This window comes from Vigna unguiculata, chromosome 9 (assembly GCF_037176805.1).
Source record: "Vigna unguiculata cultivar grain cowpea cultivar isolate G323 ecotype 2 chromosome 9, ASM3717680v1, whole genome shotgun sequence".
NCBI lineage: Eukaryota > Viridiplantae > Streptophyta > Magnoliopsida > Fabales > Fabaceae > Vigna > Vigna unguiculata.
Window position 1 is genome coordinate 43,190,019 of NC_140800.1, and position 19,471 is coordinate 43,209,489.

Genomic DNA, 19,471 nt, shown 5'->3' on the forward strand with positions numbered 1-19,471 from the left:
TTCACAAGAAAGTTGAGATTGAAGCAAATAGAAATGCACAGTAATTGCAAACATTAAGCGAAAAATAATAAGAATGTTTGTTCAAGAATAATGAATAAGAATGTTATGAAAACAAATGTTGGATTTGGTGTATGTTTATTCATATTGGCCATTGCCCCTCTATAATTGTTGCCTTGCCACATGATTCATGAATAATATTTTTTTGATCATTAATAAATCATTTAATCCAAATCAGACTGATTTTAAATTTTGTTATTATTTTTTTTCCCTCCATAACTCCTTTTTCTTTACTACTTATGGAAAGGGTATATTCTAAAATGAAATTAATTGCAACATGTTATGCAATACCCTTATGTTTTTGTATACAATTTTATATATTGTAAAAGGATAGGCACCTTATGCCGTTATATCATATACTTTTGATTTTTCCGATCCAAAAAAAAAAGAATAAAATTATACTTTTGATTTTGTTGGTAAAAAAATTTCTATAACAGTTTTTTTTTACTGTATTACACAAATGTTTTTAAATTTAAATAAAATAAATTAACTATTTTCTTATAAATAGTAAAGTAAAAAATACATTTAAATTTTTTTGAAATGAGTTATTTGAATTAATTTACATTATTTTATTAACAGGTTTTACGAAAATTTTAATTGATGCAAATGAACATTATAATATTATTAAAATTTAATGTGTTTAAAATGTTAAACTGTTCTCAATTTTATATAATATATCAATTTAAATTTTGAGCGTTAAAAAATAATTTTTGAAATAAATAAAAGCATAAAAATAAAAAAAATTAAATAACAAAAGTGGAAAGAATTAGAGAATTAATGAAAATATAACAATTCTTAATTTTTTTAAGACTAAAGATATAAAATTGTAATGTATTAGATTCAATAGTCTCACTATAAACAAGAAAGAAAAGGAAGTATAAATTGTTACATTATGGAAACATAAAAGAGAAATAAACTCTACATTGAATTAAGCGGTTTGCAAAAAATATCCAAAGGACTGAATGCGAAAGCATACATAGATTGGTTACTGGAAACAATAGATGAGATTTGGTATCTGATCTTCTAACTGTAGATCATTTAAAGTTTTCTTTTTTGTTTTTTCTTCTAATGGGGAGGAAGAGAAAATAACAATGAATATGAAGCAAGGTTTTGTTTGCAAATTTACTTGAGGAAGAAGGAGATGTGACAACTCTAATTGGTGAGATCTGAAAGTGGAGGATTGTGACATGTCACATCTTCTAGGTTGGTCAAACTTGAAAGTGAAAAACTATGACATGTAGCAACTTCTAGTTGGGCAAAGAGTGAGTCCTAGGAAAAGTTTTTTCTAAAGATAATTTTATGCACGAGCAATGGCTGATATTAATGTAGGGTGTGTGGTTATTATGCACTAAGATTTATTAGCATTGATATAGGATGTATAATGTTTATGCACGAACATTGACTAATATTGATGCAGGGTGTGATGATTATGCACGAGCATTGGTTAACACCGATGGAGAGTGTGTGGTGATTATGGCACAAGCATTTATGCAGGGTGTATAGAATTTATGCACGGACATCGATTAATATTGATGTAAGGTGTGTGGTAATTATACATGGACATTGGTTAACATTGATGCAGTGTATATGAAAATTCTTGAAATAATTTAATTTCAATTGAGTATACTCTCTTTGATGGAGGAGTATGATTATTGGTATAAGTAATGAAAATGTGTTTATTTTGATCATGATGAAGATTGTTAGGCTCATAAAAATAATATTTCTTGAAAAGTTCCACATCACTTACGATACACAAAGCATGCATGTTGATGACTATATGATGGACTATAAGTTCATGATATTTTTTTGCCTCAATTAAAGACTCTTTAAATTTGTATTTGACATTTTTTATATTCTAATTGTAGTGTTATGAGATTTTGATTAAATTTTTACTTTGAAGAGTATAGGTGAACTTGGGGTCAAAAGGGGTCAAAAGGCACGAGTGAATGATTTATGTGTTATACAAATTTTCACTATTATTTTGTAGTTGTATTTAGATAACAGTTGTTATTTTTCTCCATTTTTAGGATTTTCCCGTTAACTGGTTCTTTTTTTTTTGTCTCTAACGTAATTGGTTCTGAAATGGCGAAAAAAAAAAAGTCTCGTTCAGTGGTAGAGGTCCTCTGGGTTTAAGAAAACGGGACAGCCAGAGAAACAAGCAAATTCTAATTCTACGAAAGGATAGCCTCTCAGTCCCACAGATTTACAAAGTTTCAGTGTTCCACTCTTAAACAACATCTCATTCATGGGAGATGAGAAAACAGAAGAGAGAAAAAAGGATACAAATTATAATACTTTAATCAGCTGGATAGAGTGCATTGGCATGTAATGAGAACAAAAATATCATATATATTCAACACGAATCACGATAGAGTAAGAGCATTGAAAGATAACTTCGTATCCCACAGACCGAATCCCTGACAGGGAAACATGAATAATAAATGGCAACTGGCCCGTTTAGACGTATAACGGACAACAATGCTGAGTAGAGTTACGAAAACTAAGTATGGATTTGGGACTAGTCTAGTCTATCTTGCCTCTCCAGCTTAAGTTACAGGTTTGGAGGAGCTGGTTATGGATAATTTAAACCTAACCGATTTTCATCAGGGCCGAGTACATTTTAATTCAAATGATAGATAAATGAATTATAAAAATAGAAATCTAAGAGCTGAATATATGATTATATATTATTATAATTTAAGAGATTTAATAATTATAATACTTTTCTACCATGATAAGAAATAAGATTGAGAGAAGAAATGCATGTGTAGTGCCAGAAGTGAGAAAGAATCAAAGGCGAGAATAGTAAATCGACTGCGCAACTTCGTACTTCTCATATCTCACGAATTACACGATATACATGTGTGACTTTAAGGTGGGTCAGGTGCAGATACTTACATAAACATACCCATCCCACTATTGCAAATTGGAAAAAACATGAACACACTCAGTCAAAGCATATTTTCTCCATCAAAGTCAGGGCAGGATCAGATATGAGTGGCCATGGGTTAAGATTTAATTGCCATACCTGGACAAAACTGTGATAGTAAACTGCTGGTGACTCGTAAAGAGTATCGCTGTTTCAACAGAACTAATTAAATCAAGAGTTCTTTCATGATACGACTTCTTAATCTAATAAAAAACAAACCATTCAGCAGAAGTAATTAAATGTGCGAGTTCTCTCATGATATGACTTCTTAATCTAATCCTAAAGAAACCATTGCAAGAAATAGAATGAAGAAAACTGAAAAGTACTGATTAATAAATTAACAACAATGTAAAGAATGTAAAGCAAGGATGTGCATGCGATATTCCTTTTAGGGAAGAATGTATTAGGCTACATTAAGCACGCAGTTAGTCGATCATCCAGTAATTGACAAAACCAAGTTTTCTGCTCGAGAATAAGAGGCTAAACTCACCTGACTACATCAACAATCTCAAAATTAGTCCGATACAAACCCGACAGCCAGTTCCAATTGGCAGTTGCAGAGAGTCAAATCTGCTAAATCTAAACTTTATAGAGAAAGGAAAACAGTATATTCAGACAAATATGAATGTCGATTTGCCATATAAAAAACAAAAAAAAATAAATAAATGCACTAAATCTAGGTTTTATGACTGAGATTAAGTGTAACAAACCAAGGATGGAAGGCTAACTAGAAGACTATTATTTACAAATTACAAAAAATAGATGGAAGAATATTACTTAATCTAGTACCAGCCAGGTTGGTGCCGACAAAACCGTTATTCAAACACTGCTGTAGATGAATATGCTTTAACCATAACAATGATGGAACAACTTAGTTTTCCATTCAAGAAAGAAGTATAAAATAATCATCCAAGTTTTCTGAGGTGTTGTGCTTATATGAATCCAGCATTGAAGCAAAGTAAATTTGAGCAAGATGGCTCAAATCACTGCCTCTGTTTTTGGGTATGGAGAATAGACCAAAAGCAGTAATTCGAACACTACAACAAGAATTTTTTTCTAGTTCCCCTACTGAAATATGAACTCAGATTTGATACCTGGAAACATATATATGCCACCTAACCGAAAGATCTGATTTTTCTGCATTATATCCCAACTGCATTACAATTAAGAGGTTGGCTGAAACATCATACTAAGCAGGCAAAACAATCCTACTACCACCCACAATATGCAAATACAAAGCAAGGCACAAGGTAAAAATAACCGATGACTTGGCTCCAATATATCTAACCAGTTCTAGTCCTCTGTTCACTACCTCATCATGAACCTTACAAACACTACTTTTGAATCCATCCGATATTCTCCACATTAAAAACGCCACAAATGACCTCACCGTTTCAAGCGTTACCCTCCCAGTCACATCAAGCACAAACCTTCGGTTAGCCGGCACCGCCAGCGTTGACTTAATCTGTTCAAACCACCCAGCATCCTGAGACCCCCCAACCGAGCTTCCAATCCTGACCTGCTGCAGAAAAACCTCCTGTTTCAGGCACCCGTCGTCACTTGCAGGAACAACAACAGAAGACATAGATAAACCCGAATTCGACCTCCCACTCCGGTTAGACAAAACCTGGTGCGAAGTTCTGACAAAAGTCTCAACAGCCCCATTAACAATGGAAACTAAAACCTCCTTCAGCTTCTCCTGATGCCTGGGATTCGACAACCCCGCAAACATTTCATTATAGGTATTCACATTCATGGTCTTGTCAAGAAAAACAGCAACCGCAGTGCTCACAAAAATCTGCACACAATCCCCAATAAGCTTGCCACACCTCTCATCACAAATCGCATTAACCCATCTAGGAACCTCCGACCTCTCCCCCGTCGATTCAGCAGCATAGAAACCCAAAACCAAGTTCCTCGCAAAGCTCCCAACCACAACGGACGCAAAACCCGTCCCAGCATTCGAGAATAGTTTCTCTAACACCCCATCCGTGAATCTAGAAGCTTCCGCGGTGATTTCCAAGGGAGCAATACCGTTATTATTCTCACCCACCCGTGAGTTATACCCTAACAGAATCCCAATCGTCACAGCCTCGGAAACCCTAGCCAGCGACGTTGAGAATTCCTCCGATTTGGCGATTTTCGCTAATTGCTTCAAACTGGTGGGTATCTCGTCCGAATCAGAAGCGAGGAATTGGTGCAAGTCGTTAGAGATAACGGTGAGGGAGTGCGCAGAATCGGAAATTAACTCGGCGACGGTAACGAAGGTTCTGAGGAGCTTGGAAATACGGCGGCGTTTCTGAGCAACATAGGGTGAATTGTAAGCCCTGTAGGCGGCGTAACCGGAGGCACCGAAGAACGCAATTAGGAGAAGATATTTTCTTTTTCTTGGAGAATATTGGAGCCAATTCCTGAGAAGCGGAAGGTCCATGAGAGTGAAAAAAAAAAAAAACCCTATGGATTGTATGAAAGTGAGATTGGTTTGTTGGGTAATGCAGCGATTGATATCGGATCTATAATTGACCCAAAAAATAAGAGGGGAAGATGCACGCAGCGAGAAGAAAGGAAGAGGGAAATGAATAAATGCAGTTAGTTATTGAAATCTGAATGGTTGGAGGGAAATAACACCTCTCTGTCATCACAACACACTCCTCCTACTTCTTCTAACTTTGCTTTAGCTGAGTAATTAATATACCACAGCACAATCATCATCGTGCAATTACGCGCCAAACCATAAGGTTGTTGAACATACCATCATATGCAATGCAACGTAATTCACTGCAAATTATTAATTACAATAGAAACCTTTTCCACGCGCTAACTTTTAATTAAATCCAAGGATTTTTCTGTCACTGTTTAATAAAATAAAATGAGACATTTATATGTTTGAATTTTTTTATCTAATGTATTTGTCTATGTAAGATATTGATATTGATTTTGCCATTTAGATTTTGTTTTCTATTGAAATTGTTTAAACTATTTTGCTGTTATTGCTATTTCATTTATTAACACTATTTTAATGCTTAATATTACTTCGAATTATTAATATTTGTATCTTGATCTTAATGATACAAAATCATGTTTCCGTTTTTACGCAATATAAATTTCGATAACCCTTTCAAAGTTATACAATTTTTCTCTTTCTTTTCTTTATTTAATTTAATGAGTTATTAATACAAAATTCACATTTCAGATTTTTCCTTTTCTAATTCAAGTTTAAAATTTATAATTAAATTCAAATAAAAATTAGAAGATTCAATCTCAAGTAACAATACATTTCAAAATTAATTTATTAATAATTTTATATATTCTTTTTTTTACATTGTCTAATAAAATAAATATTTTTAAAATTACATAAAATAAATTAATTATAAAATTATTAAAAGGACCTCATGCATTGCAAGGGTATAGACACTAGTTAAATTACAATATAAACCTTTTTCCGACACTAACTTTCAATTAAATATAAGGATTTCTATCAGTGTTTAATAAAATGAGACATTTATAGTGGACAATGTAAACAGATTTTATTAGGTTTCGTTCTTTCTTTTCCCATCAACTCAATATTTTCATCATCATTTTAACAACCATTTGAAGTCGTGTCGATGACTAAAAATGTTTTATTAATATTTTAAAGAATTAAATATATTTTGATCCTTTAATTTTTATTAAAAATTAAAATTAGTTTATATTTAGCTCAAATTGAAACTAAAATTACTCATTATTTCAAAAAAAAAAAGAATTAAATTATATAAACAAATCAAACAATATTATAAATCATATATCAAACTTTAAATAAATTCAAAAAAATTAGCTAATACCACTAAATCAAAATATTTTTGAAGTTGAAAAATTAATTTGAGCCAAAATTTTGAAAAATGAGTAATTATAATTTTCACGGGATAAAACACATATTTAAATATTTCTTAAGATGTTACTGTGAACTACATGTGGGCTTTTTAATTTATTCATTATTTGCCAGTTATGAGTTCAATTCAAAAATTTCACGCAAGTTTTGGTTTATCACGTTGTATTATTCAATCCATTTGATGGCTTCCACTAAAAATAAGTGTACTGAAACTTCAAATAATCCATACAATTTGATAATTCCCCATTTAAAAAATAAAAATCAATGTCATCGAATAATTTCCTCAAAGCACAAAACTTATGCCCTTTTCTCCATCTACCAAAAATGTTGGTTTCTTCTTACACTGCTTTATGTGAAATAATTTTAGGCTTTGTTAAAGTAAACTTTTTTCCCAAACACTTTTGATAATTCAAATTGAAGCGACATAACAAAAAAAAAACAACTTTGACACTCTTGTCGATGAATGTATTTGAGATTTTGGAGATGTTAAAGGAGCTGCACACGCAGAAGAAAAACAGAAGGGCTAAAAGAAAATAAATGCTTTTCTTTTCTCCCTTAATTTCAAAGATTATAAAGTAGTTAAAATCGGAAGAGGTTTAAAAGTTTTTGGCTGTTGGGTGACTTTCAAATCTATTTTAATTATGCGTTATCAATTCTTTGAAATTCCAAACATTCCAAAAGTATTCAAACAAATTCACCTTTTTAGCGTAAAGATTAGCCGTGAATTGGCGGTCAACAAGACTTACATTTTCATTGAAAGTCAACCGAGGAAACGACAAGTGAAATCAACTACCCACATACGCTAATCTATATCAATCTCACTTTCGTTTATTTTGAGAGAATATTTGGTAGATTATATTTTTTATTCCGAAATATCATTCCGGTAAGGGAAATATATTTGTTTTATATTTATGTTTCTAGTTCATTCCAAATATAAGATTCTAATTCGCAGCTTAAGATGCCTGAAAAACTCCCCATTAAACACTCCCTTCAGGGTGAAAAAAAAAAGTTTAAAAATGTTAAAAGTATATGTAATGTGTAATTTCCTGTAAAAACTTGAAATATCAATCATTCGTCACCTTTAAAATAGGTATTAGAATATCGTTTGTATATCTGTAAAACGTTAATGCACAACGGAACTCAGGTCATTGTAAAAACTAAAATTCTCCCTTCCAAATTTACAACCTTCTGTTTCTCCTTCATATCATGCCATCCAATCATTCAAAGTTGTTCAAATAATCACGTCATTGTTTTCAGACACAGTTACAGCAAGGCAAATCAGGAGGACAAACACCCCAAAATAGAAAGGAACGAAAGAGCACCCCAAAGCTCACTACAACCGCCAAAAGTACACGAGAAAATCCAATATCTATTTTTCAGGACAAATAAGAGAGATTTTATATACACTTCTTCCACCTATATGATGTACCTTCAGAAAGAGAGCTGTCCTTCGGATTGTAGCATACATTTCATCCCACATTCTTATTCCGAATCTCAAAAGAACAGGGATTAACATAAATCACACTTAGTTCCACTATTTCATTTTCATGAGTTGTTTCAAAATACGGCCTGCAACTTAGAACCCATACCTAGCCTTGCGGCAAAAAAGATGTACGGAAAAAAGGATTAGCAAGTTCTTTTTACAGCTTCGCATAGCATCACGACATTTTATCAACTTCATTCACCATTCTTTATATACAAAAGAATGTTCCAGACACCAGCACTCTTGCTTTTCCAAACATCGGACAACTTTCTAAACTGTTCTTAGTGCTGAGTGACGATCTACAGGCCCTAAAATGACCACGGTTGTGTCTAGACTGAAGTTTCAAACCAACTTCAAACCACCTGTACTTAAAGTAACAGGTTTAATGCCATAGTCATCATCTTCGAGATCGCTGAAGGATATGTCTTCTTCATTTACTATGGGGTGAGTTGTTCCACCATATTCTCCTAAATCAGAATCTTCCTCTGGCCACTCATCGTCTTCTTCATCATAATCCTTAATAATAATTTGAGAGGGTCGACCACATTTCGGATCCTTGTTATCAGTTTTAATAATTGACCTTTCCTCAATAACAGACTTATCAGTGAGATGCGTTCCAGATGTTTCAACCATGTATTTATCAGTCTCATAATCTGTCCTTACGGAGAAAGAGGTTGTTCTATATCCATATGTCGGATTAGGCATGTCATCAGAACAATCATCATTTAATAGGCTGGGAGTTAATTCATTGTACCGTGCATTGTCTTTTGGGTATGAAGCACTTCTTCCAAAAATTTCAAAGTCAGGCTTTGTTTGTTTATGCAACTCCTGCATCCACATTGCTCTAGCTGCCGTGATCTGCAAGTGTTAAAACCAAGACATCGGAAAAGTTCATGTAACTATTAAGGTAGATATAACACTAGCTTAATCTAGAAGTGCCAGTAAATATTAGATATAACATTAGAAACCAATATTCTTATGATAACTAAACCAACCTAAGCAAAGGCACACTTAAATAAATAAATAAATTTTTCTTGATAGGAAACAATGATAGATCGACCTTACTCCAATTTCAAACTATATTATTTTCAAAATAGTTATAAACATTTCAAGCTGGAAAAAGAAACGGCTTCAGCAAATTAAATACAAACCATCCAATCATAATGCAGAAGTATAATTAATCAATTAAGAGAATAAAATATATGCTCGCCTTATACATAAAAAGGTAGACTTTTCTTCTCAAGACTTACTGTTTGTCTATCTTTTAAATGAGAGATAATATTTGAAGAATGCAGATTATAAGAACTTATTTATTGTAAACAATGTCAATATCAATAATATGTGTCATTAAGATTTAGAACAGACAAAAGGATTACACATTTACAGCATCATCAATAATAATATATTTTTCATAATAGAGAAGCAGTAGTGAATAAAAGTGCAATATAATTTAGTAATCTTCCTTGCTAAAAGAATCAAAGATTGCTAAATATATTGTAGAAAAAGAGAATAAAACTCAGAATAAATATATTTTACAACATGGAGTGCATAACAAATAGATTTTGGCTTATTATAGTAAAAGAGAAAACAGAAAGACAAATGGACAGGTAAGGAGAATATATTTTGAAACCCAAAGAAAACTCCTACAAGTTTGATTGGACGAACTTCTTCATAAGGTAAAAAAGAAAGAATAAGGATTGAAGTTAGCTTTTCCATAGACTAATTTATAAAAGCTCTCTCACGTAGTTTTCTAAATTTTAATATTTAACTTGTCCATAAGCTAATTTTAACTTATGAAGAAGTTCGTTTAATTATTTATCTCTCTTAGAAGTTATTATAAAAAAGTTCGTCTGGAAAGTTCACAAGTGACAGGTATCTAAATATCGTTCACATTATAAAGGGCAAATCAGAAAACACAGACTCTACGAATTCTATTATAAAGTAACTTGGACCACTGAGAAATACACGAATGTGTGTGTTTGTGTGAGGGATTTTAGCTCAAATGATCCAATTCCACAACGTATAAAGTTGGGAACTGAGCAGCATGAAGGAAGGACATAAATGCAACAGAACGGTAGCTTTTGGACTCCGTATCATTGGCCTGATTTATTACTTCCACTGATTAGTTATATTTTAAAACTATTCACACGCCAAAAGCATTCCCCAGTTAATCACAATGTGGATGGTTGGCCATTTTTAACTGGTAATTTAATTCCCAAGTATAAGCCCATTAGGTATATTTGAAAACCATGTATTTTCAAACTACGAGCTCGTCCGTCCATGAATTAAAGATATTGGAACAATCATTCCTAGCACAAAGGATTCACGCAATCATAATATAACGGTGAAACATTTTAAAATAACTTCATCAACATCTTCCAATAGGTTGCAAAACGCATAGTGAAGGTGATTGCAAGTGCGACATGAAAGTTTAAAGCAAAAGCCCATGTAACTGACCTGGGATGTAGACAAAACCCCTGCATCTTCTTTGTTAAGCCTCGAATGCAAAAGTACAAAATACACTTTCCAGAAATAACTTTCACTCATAAAGCAAGGGCATAGTTCAATTCTGAGCGCAGCTAATCTAGGAATTAATCTTTCAACAACCGCTGCATGCTGTTTTTGTGCATCAGACATGTCAAAATCTACAGGTAGAATTCACCTCGTCAAAATCTCAAACAACATGTAACGAATGAGTAAAAGAAATCAATTAAATCACGCAACACGAGAAACCATACCATCACTCATACTGTCAAGACATTATTATCTAAATTACGAAGGAATTTAACATGTATCATACGGTGTAACTAACAGTCATGAGCTATCCGATCTATCTACAACTACTACAGCCAATTAAAAATTCAATGTGCATTAATCGTTCTGTGATCTGATCCAATTAAAAACAGCATTTCTCTCTAGTGAGTGTCTGCATGAATTTACCGTCGGTGTCGTCTTCTTCGTCAATAGGAAAATCCAACCACGTCTCGGGATGCATAGCGATGTTCACCGCGAAGGTCAAAACCTCCTCCGTGATTCCAACAGCGCGTTGTTCTGGACCGCAATCCCCTTCCGAATCGGATCCCAATGAAATCGAATTAGAGCGATTGGAAACGGCAGCCTCGTCCAACTGCGGTTCTTCGTTCGGAGAAAGAGAGCGATGCTTGAATTGATCGGAGATAAACGAAGAGGGATCGGATTGAGTATGAGCAAGAGAAAGAGAATGAGAATGAGAATCCGTTGACGGCGGAGCGAGGAAGGATGCCATTCCCCAAAATTGACGAGTTAGGGTTTGCTTGATTTCGTCGAGGTCCTCTTTGACTCCACGACCTTCCGTTTCTTCGTCTTCTTCTTCTGATTCTGATCTGAATTCATTTTCTCGTGCTTGCGGCTGCAGGGGGTCTCTCAATGACGTGGTAGGTGGATCGAGTACGGTGTCGTTTTCGTGATCTCCATCGCCATCGAGTCGGAGAGAATTTGAGAAGGAGCGAGACAACCATGACATTTTCTATTTTTTCAAAAATATGAAAACAAAAAAAATGGGGAATTGGAGATTGTGACCTGTGAAAAGGTTTATGGTTTCGAATTTTTTGATCGCAAGAAGGTGAAGGGGAGGGTAGAGGGCGTGAATCAGGTGATTCGTGTACTACCGTGGGCGTGCACTTTAATTCGACACGTCGCTCTAACTTGTCGCCACTACAACAAATTTCAAACGAAACAAATGGAACTTGCAGTGCAGATGAAACAAAGACGAAATCGACCCAGACACGTGTTTAAAAGTAAAACGGAGGGAAACGGAAGTTAAGTTGAAGTTGTACCTACCCATCACCAAAGAACATTAGTAAAACAATTATTAACCGATCCATTACTTATACAAATTATATCTGAGTTTTATGATAAAATATAAGAAATATTTTCACCAAAGTCTAAACTTCCATGATTCAATTATTATTTTGCCAGTCACATTATAAACCTATATTTTCACACAGGCAGCAGAAGAATAATGAGTAAATGAGATATCTACCAAACAAACGCGAAGAACACATTAGAGAAGTTCATCAACAAGGCAAGATAGTCCTCGCATTATTTCAACGATACTCTACTCTTATATGTGAGGATGATATGCACGTCCAGTGCATTTATTAATCTACTTTGAATTAAATTAGAAGATCCATTCTTTAGCAATAGAAATCCCTCATATTTAGTCATGAATTAAGTGTAGAGTAGTTTTCTGTTTTATTTTTCTATAGTATTTAATGTCATTCATATTACCCAAATAAAACAAGTTTAAAAGCACACCCCTATACGTAACTATTAGAGGTATAAAACTAGTATCATGAGCTCACTCACGGGCTTGATATTCACAAACCATGAAAGCACATAGCTATTAGAGTTTAACATTTTCATCAGTCTTTGCTCCATATTCACACCTCCATCAAAACACTTGAACTCCGATATTGGTTAACTTCCAAAAGTATTAAAGTAGTGCAATATTTTAAAAAGAATTATCAAAATAGTATAATTTTTTGAGAAAAACAAAAAGATTTACAGAAGATGGGAGAGTCTTATAATTTTGTTTGAGTTCATTACAAATATGTTGTGTCAATTTGACATGATTTGAATTCATTAAAATAAAATCGTATCAATCTAAGATGATTTCAATTTGTATCTCAGTTTATTTAAAAGCATACCAAATTGGTATGATTTTAATTAAAATAAAAAAATACAATGCACCAAAATAAAATTATATCAAATTAGTACGACTTTACTTTAGTGAGTCAAAAATCGTGTTAAACCAACAAAAAAATTTTATAATTAAGTCGAATTAAATTGCAGAACTTATCTATTTTTATAATAATTTTTAAAGCTTGTACCACTTTAATAATCTTTAAAAAAAAACATTTTTTTAAGTGTTTTTGTCCAACTTTTTCGTCCATACTTCTTCTTTTAAAATATCAACACTCAATATTGTTACAAACTAAAACTTCAATTTTTAAAGATTTACAAAAATTGTTATCCCATAAAAATTTATTATTATCTCATAATTCTTACTAAATGTTATGCCATTAATATTTTTATAGAAGTTATTTTTTTATTACATGATCAAAAATAGAAATTCATATCGGTCAAATAATCTATTTGAAATTTTGTTAAAACTAAACAAAATAACTAAATGATTTGTACTTAATATATTTGAAAAAGTAAATATTGTGTCAGTTTTGATTTATATATAAAAGACATTAAATAAATTTGAATTAATATAAAATTTCGTAAATATAATATATATGAAAGAAATTTTCAATCTAATAAAAAGATATTAATTAATATGATGTTTAATAGGTATATACATGTATATATTCTGTTATTCATGAAAATTTAATTTTTATAATGGCCATTAGTAGTATTTATTTAATTTAATTATACATAATGGTTAATTAACTTGCATTATATGTACTTCTCAAAATTTATGCTAATAATATTTATTTTTAAGTTTTTTTAAAGTATATTTATGAATAATTTCATTAATGATTTTATAAATATTAAATTTATAATATTTTACTTTATTTAATAATTAATGTAGATATCTAGGCTATTAATGTTGTAGATAAATCCGAAACTGATACGTAAAATCTACACCATTAAGTAACTTCCTTTACAATAAAACAGTTGATTTTCAGGATAAGAACAGAGAAATTTATTTTAATTATGTGATAAAAGTTGTGAGTGAAAAAACACGGTATATAACTAAGTGAGTAAAAATAAAATTATTTTGGATTAGAATAAATGGAAAGAGAAGAAGAAACTATTTCTATTATTTCAGAGATCAAATAATATTAAAATTTGGGGTATGAACAAAATTAAATTAAGTGTTATAATCTAGAAACTAATTATATTTAATCATTTATTTTTTATTTTTTATTTTAAAAAAATATTTTTAAAATTTAAAAAATACACAATATAATTAAATTATAGAATTAGTTTTGATTTAAAAGTAACACAAAATGCAATACAGTTGTGTAATTATTTTATTTTTATTTTTTATTTTTGTGGAAAAATATTTTGTGATAAAAATAGAAGCAAACTAAGTCCTAACTGATAAAAATCAAAAGTGAACTATAATATGTGACGATCTGATAAATAAGGATTTATATGTACTATATAAGGAGAGTTTGAAAAAAAAAATGTTTTTAACAAATTGAAAAATAAATTATACCTAAGTTAACTCTTGTGAAAAGTTATAGAATTAGCAATTTTGGGCTTACACGGAATGAATTTCTTTATAATTTTTTTTTTTGTCATTTATAGAAATCCTTTGTGAGTAACCGTATCAAAGTCTTCCTTTAATTCATCAGAGTATTGTGATGAATGAGATTCTTGAAGAACACATCCTCATACTCCATGCCATCCAACCCTCTATCTTTCTCTGTAATGTCTTGATCTACAATCTCACTACTCATACAAGAATCACTTCTAAAGGTGATCCATGCAGAATCCACTTTTCAAAAAAAAAATCTCTGATTCAACTATTCTCTATGATTATGTGCGTGTGAACTCACTAACTGAATTTGCTCTCTACAAAAAGTGTTTGTCGCCTTAAAGAAAAGCTGTGTTACAAACTTCAAATTTACAAAACATCAATAATGTAGGTATACATTGATAACTTTTCAATACAAAACCTAAACACATCATGAGATTAAACATAGGTGGAAGCTATTACCATTCACTCCAGCTTCCAATTAAGTTATAATTACTAAACACTGAAAGAAAAATATCAGTACGGTATTATTAAAAAAAATAACTATTTAAATTTACAAAAGATTTAAAAAATAAAGAAAGATAGAGTACTGACTTAGCGCCAGAATTGGCTAGATAATTTTGAGACTGTTCAAATTAAACTAGCCGCGCCATGTCATGGAAAACGAGATTTGTGAAAATTTAAATATGAAAAAACATGCTATTAATTATGTATCGTTGTCTTCCTCAACGTTTAAAATTACTTCACTTTTTATTTAATACTGTATAGTCACCCGATCTTGACCACACCTAATCCAGATTCTTCCTTGTTGACCCTTCATCTTTTTTCTCCCAAAAATGACACTTTCTGTCCTGTCATCAACACTACCCTCTTCCCACAATAACACAAAGCAAATCAATTATCTGTTTGGACCAGAGCAAGTGCACACATTTTTTTTATTCAATTAAACAAAAATAGAAAAGGAAAAAAAAAATCTTTCAATTTCAAAACCAAAAATTAAAATCTTGATTTCAATTTGAAACTCTCTTATTTCCTCAATTTTTTTTTTATGAAACAAAAACAGAGGAGTGATTAATCAGTCCTCCTCCTCCAGCTAATCCTAACACACCGGAACAAAAAAGTGGGGCTTCAAAATAAATTGGACTACTATTACATTATCGTTTTCTATGATCTTACAACTCAGCTTCCCACAATTATTTCAAAAGCACACAGCGTTATCCGATCCGTGCTGATTTGAATTTCCAACAACTCTAACCTAATTAGTAGTACCACCAACTAGTTGTTATGTTCCAACCGTCAATTTGCAATTCCCACAAAAGAAGTACACATATACGAAGTTAGCTATGAACAAATGTTTCTTCATTTTCATTGTATTGTGGCAGTAAGCATACACTTAGAAATCAAGATGCTAGAAGAGTAATCTAAACTGCACATTTTCAAAAACTCAGCAGATTTCTGCTTTAGTACCGGGTTGCAACCGCTCTGAATCACCAGAAGTAGCTTCGCCGCCAACCCTGCTTCAACAGCTTTTGAAGCACATTCTTCAGGGGCAAGCTTGTAAATAGCCCACAGAATCGACAATGCGAATTGTGTGCAACTCTCTGAGACTCTCATCAACAACTTCACCACACTGGGAATGATATTGGGACACTCTTTCAAAGCCAATCTTCCCTCAGGAAGTGTTGACAAGACTTCGAGGATGTTGAGGGCTATCTCTAAACACTCGTGGTTCAAAGTGGGCAAAAGCTGAATCAGCTGAGGCACTGCTCCTATGCTTACAATTGTGCTTCTAACCGATTCACGCGAACACACAATTTTTAGTAATATGAGTCCGGTTAAAACGCTTGTTGGGTGTTTTTTATCTCGCACTAACCTTAAAACCCCGACCAAAAGACTCAAACTTGATAACACAACGGTCTCGGAGGGGTTACCTTCCACCAACAACATTTGAATCAACTTGGCGCAATTCATCTTGGTCTGGATGGTTCCCTCGTTCATGATGTCCACCAACAAAGAAACCTTAGCGGGTTGCATGAGATTCCTCTTCAGCTCCGAACCCAAATCCAAATTCACAAGAATCCCAATCGCTTCCGACCCAACCGCGTGCGAGGTGAAAGGACCCAACAGGGAAGAAATCAAAGCGAGCCCGTTGTTTTCCTCAACGGTTTTCCTGGTGGAGAGGTGGGAATCGACGAGTTTGCGGAGCTGTTTGAGGGCGCGGACTCTGTTCTGACCCTTGACCCTTTTGAGCGTGTCGAGGAGCTCCAAGGCGGTGCCTTGCACGTCCTCGAGCTTCTTCTTCATGGCGAGGTACTTTTGCGAGAACCAGGAGAGGATGAAGTGGTGGAGAGTGGTGTTGGGCGTGACGGAATCGTCCCAGAGGTCTTGCATTGTGGTGGGGCAGGTGTTGTGGCCGAGGGAGAACCATTTGAGGATGTTGGAACGGTCGTAGGTTTGCCCCGTGCAAAGGGTGACGGGGTCTTGCATTGGCTCGAGCGAGATTGGGCAGATGAAAACGGAAGGGACCTCAATCGATGACTCGAGCTCCTCAATCAACGTTTTCAGATCCGAAACGTTGGCAGTAGCATTGGCATCCTTCATGGTTGTTGTTTGCGTTGGCACTAGGTGGTGTTCTTGGTACGGAGGCATTGTTGCATACGTGCAGTTGATTTTTCTATAAGTGGAAGTTGGAGGGTGAGGTGCGAGTTGGAGTTGGGGAAAGGGAAAAAAATGGTGAATGAGGATAAGAAGAAGAAGCGTGTGGGAGAGGGGAAAGGAAGGGAGGGAGCAATAAAGAAAGGTGGAGAGAGAGCTAAGAAGTGCTTGTCAAAGGGACAACTTTATTTTCCACCCTTTGCTTTTTTATTTTATTTTTTTATGCCTTTCTTTCTTTAACTGTGCTGCCTTTCTTTGGTCAAAAAAGTAGTGCTCCGCTTATTCATCATGAACGACATGATTGAGTCTTAATTTTCATCGCCAATACCGAGGCACTCTTCCTCCTCAAGCTTCGAAAAAGTTTAGGAAATCACCCACCCCAGACCATAATTAAAAAAACCAAATAAAAAAAAAAAGAGAGGACAAGAAAGAAAATAATAGCGCTTGATAAGAACAAAATGAAGTCCGCAACAGAGTACAGGGCTTGAAGAACAAAAACTGCGCCTCAGTGTACCCAATGATACAAAATACATAGTCGAAGCAACAGAGACAGGCATCAAAAAACCGTGGAATAGAGCCACCAAGGAAGAAAAAGCTGTTTTCTGTATTTCTCCTTTCCCTCTACGAGACTGTCATGCCACATAAGGCGTAAGCAATTTACCCTTTTACAAAATTTTATGGCATATTCTGTTAACAGCTATATAATTTATTAAAAAAAATGAAATAAAGATAGATAACCATTTTTTTTAATGTGATTCTGATATTTTGTAGAATTTGAAGTGTTGTGAGAGAAGTAAAAAATGTGTTAAAATAATGAGGGTTAGATGGGATCTAAATAAAAATGGTTGGTTCCTTTTGAAGTAGTGATTGGGTAGGGGGTGAGGTTGAGGGGGCTTTTATTAAACGAGGGTGCAGCACACGAGTGCATAGTGATATGAAATTTTAACTTTGAGGTCAGTGACAGAGTGTGGTGGTGTGTGTTTCTTTTGAACTCCTTTTTATTAATATCTGATACTGCCACTGTAGTGGTAGAGAGAGAGAAAGTGTGGAATGCATGAGTTGTGGAGCAGATAAGGGACAATCTTGAGCTTGAAGACGCAACCTGGGACCCGGACAGATAGTCAAAAAGGTAACCAGATGCCACCAACCGAGAATTATTGAAGAGTGTGCTAAGCGACGTCGTTTCTGTCACTCAACTCAATTGGTTCAAACTCACAAGACACTTCCCATCCACTTTTTTATTTTTTATTTTTTATTTTCCATGATATAAAGAAGAATAGTGATTAGGAATCTTTTAGAAGACATATTCGATTTTTGTATCTAAATAAAATTTACTGACAGTGGAATAAAATAGAGTGTGGTGAATAATGTAATAGTATCGTTGGTGAAGCTCAAAATTAGAGGAGAAATTGGGTGGAAAAGGAATAAGCAAGTGCACGAGGGCATGTTCCTCTTTCTCTTTCCACCAAAAGTGGTCAAAACCAATGTCAGAAAGGCCAAAGGGGATGCCATTGGCATTGCCTGTGCCTGCAAACAAAGAATGAATTCTAAACAAAAAAGTAAATCTAGTCAAAATATTTAGCTGGCACTTAACCGAGGCCAAAGGGTGTGTCTCGTGTATCGTACGAACCCTTTTTTTTTTTCTTTCCTTCTTAAAGTCCTTACCTATGTTGCCATGTGTGAACTCAACTCAACCTCACGGAGGGAGAATTCAACTTTCCAAGCTTCAGCTTCGATTTTCGGACTCCTGCTTCCTCACTCGCACACTCTGTGTTTGCTATTTAAATCTAAACAAATTCAGTATACCTCAACCACGGCAAATTTCACTTTCTTTTTTTTATATTTTGTCTCTCCTTTTCAAATTTCAAACACAGACGCACCAAATAACATTAAATACTATGAACATAATATGTTCCATTCACTTCTCTGTTTTCGACGCTTCGTTTAAATGTTTATTAATTTGCTTCGCAGATGAAATTAGTTCATGTTTAAATTGAAAATTGAAGAAATCGTATGAAAAAGAATTTGAATACAAGCTTTTTAGGATGGAATGGATGCAGTTAAATGTAGCCAAGCCTTCCACATCCCAACTTTATGTTTATAAAACTGTTCACTTTGTTGATTTTCTTTTGTTGTGGTGTGGGGTTTGGAATAGTCTGCGGATGTAAAGGGGCGTGATATTTGATAAACGTATTCTTTCTTACTGTTAATATATATGGTCAAATT

General features: G+C 33.5%; 2 protein-coding genes and 1 pseudogene across 2 annotated transcripts; all 3 read right to left on the reverse strand.

The window, feature by feature from the left end:
* Window positions 1–2,869: 2,869 nt before the first annotated feature.
* On the reverse strand, window positions 2,870–5,669 carry LOC114164377 (protein PHLOEM PROTEIN 2-LIKE A10-like). The gene is made up of 2 exons (XM_028049026.2): window positions 3,477–5,669; window positions 2,870–3,134 (listed from the first exon to the last, which is right to left on the reverse strand). Exon 1 carries the CDS (start codon window positions 5,415–5,417, stop codon window positions 4,176–4,178), a length of 1,242 nt encoding a protein of 413 aa, XP_027904827.1. The 5' UTR covers window positions 5,418–5,669; the 3' UTR covers window positions 2,870–3,134; window positions 3,477–4,175.
* A 2,330-nt stretch (window positions 5,670–7,999) lies between these two features.
* LOC114164110 (uncharacterized) lies at window positions 8,000–12,031 on the reverse strand. Its single transcript, XM_028048634.2, has 3 exons — window positions 11,278–12,031; window positions 10,795–10,982; window positions 8,000–9,195 (listed from the first exon to the last, which is right to left on the reverse strand). The coding sequence occupies exons 1-3, from the start codon at window positions 11,837–11,839 to the stop codon at window positions 8,680–8,682; spliced, it is 1,266 nt and encodes a 421-aa protein (XP_027904435.1). The 5' UTR covers window positions 11,840–12,031; the 3' UTR covers window positions 8,000–8,679.
* Window positions 12,032–15,927: 3,896 nt separating this feature from the next.
* LOC114164178 (U-box domain-containing protein 30 pseudogene) lies at window positions 15,928–17,961 on the reverse strand (annotated as a pseudogene).
* Between the last annotated feature and the right edge of the window lie 1,510 nt (window positions 17,962–19,471).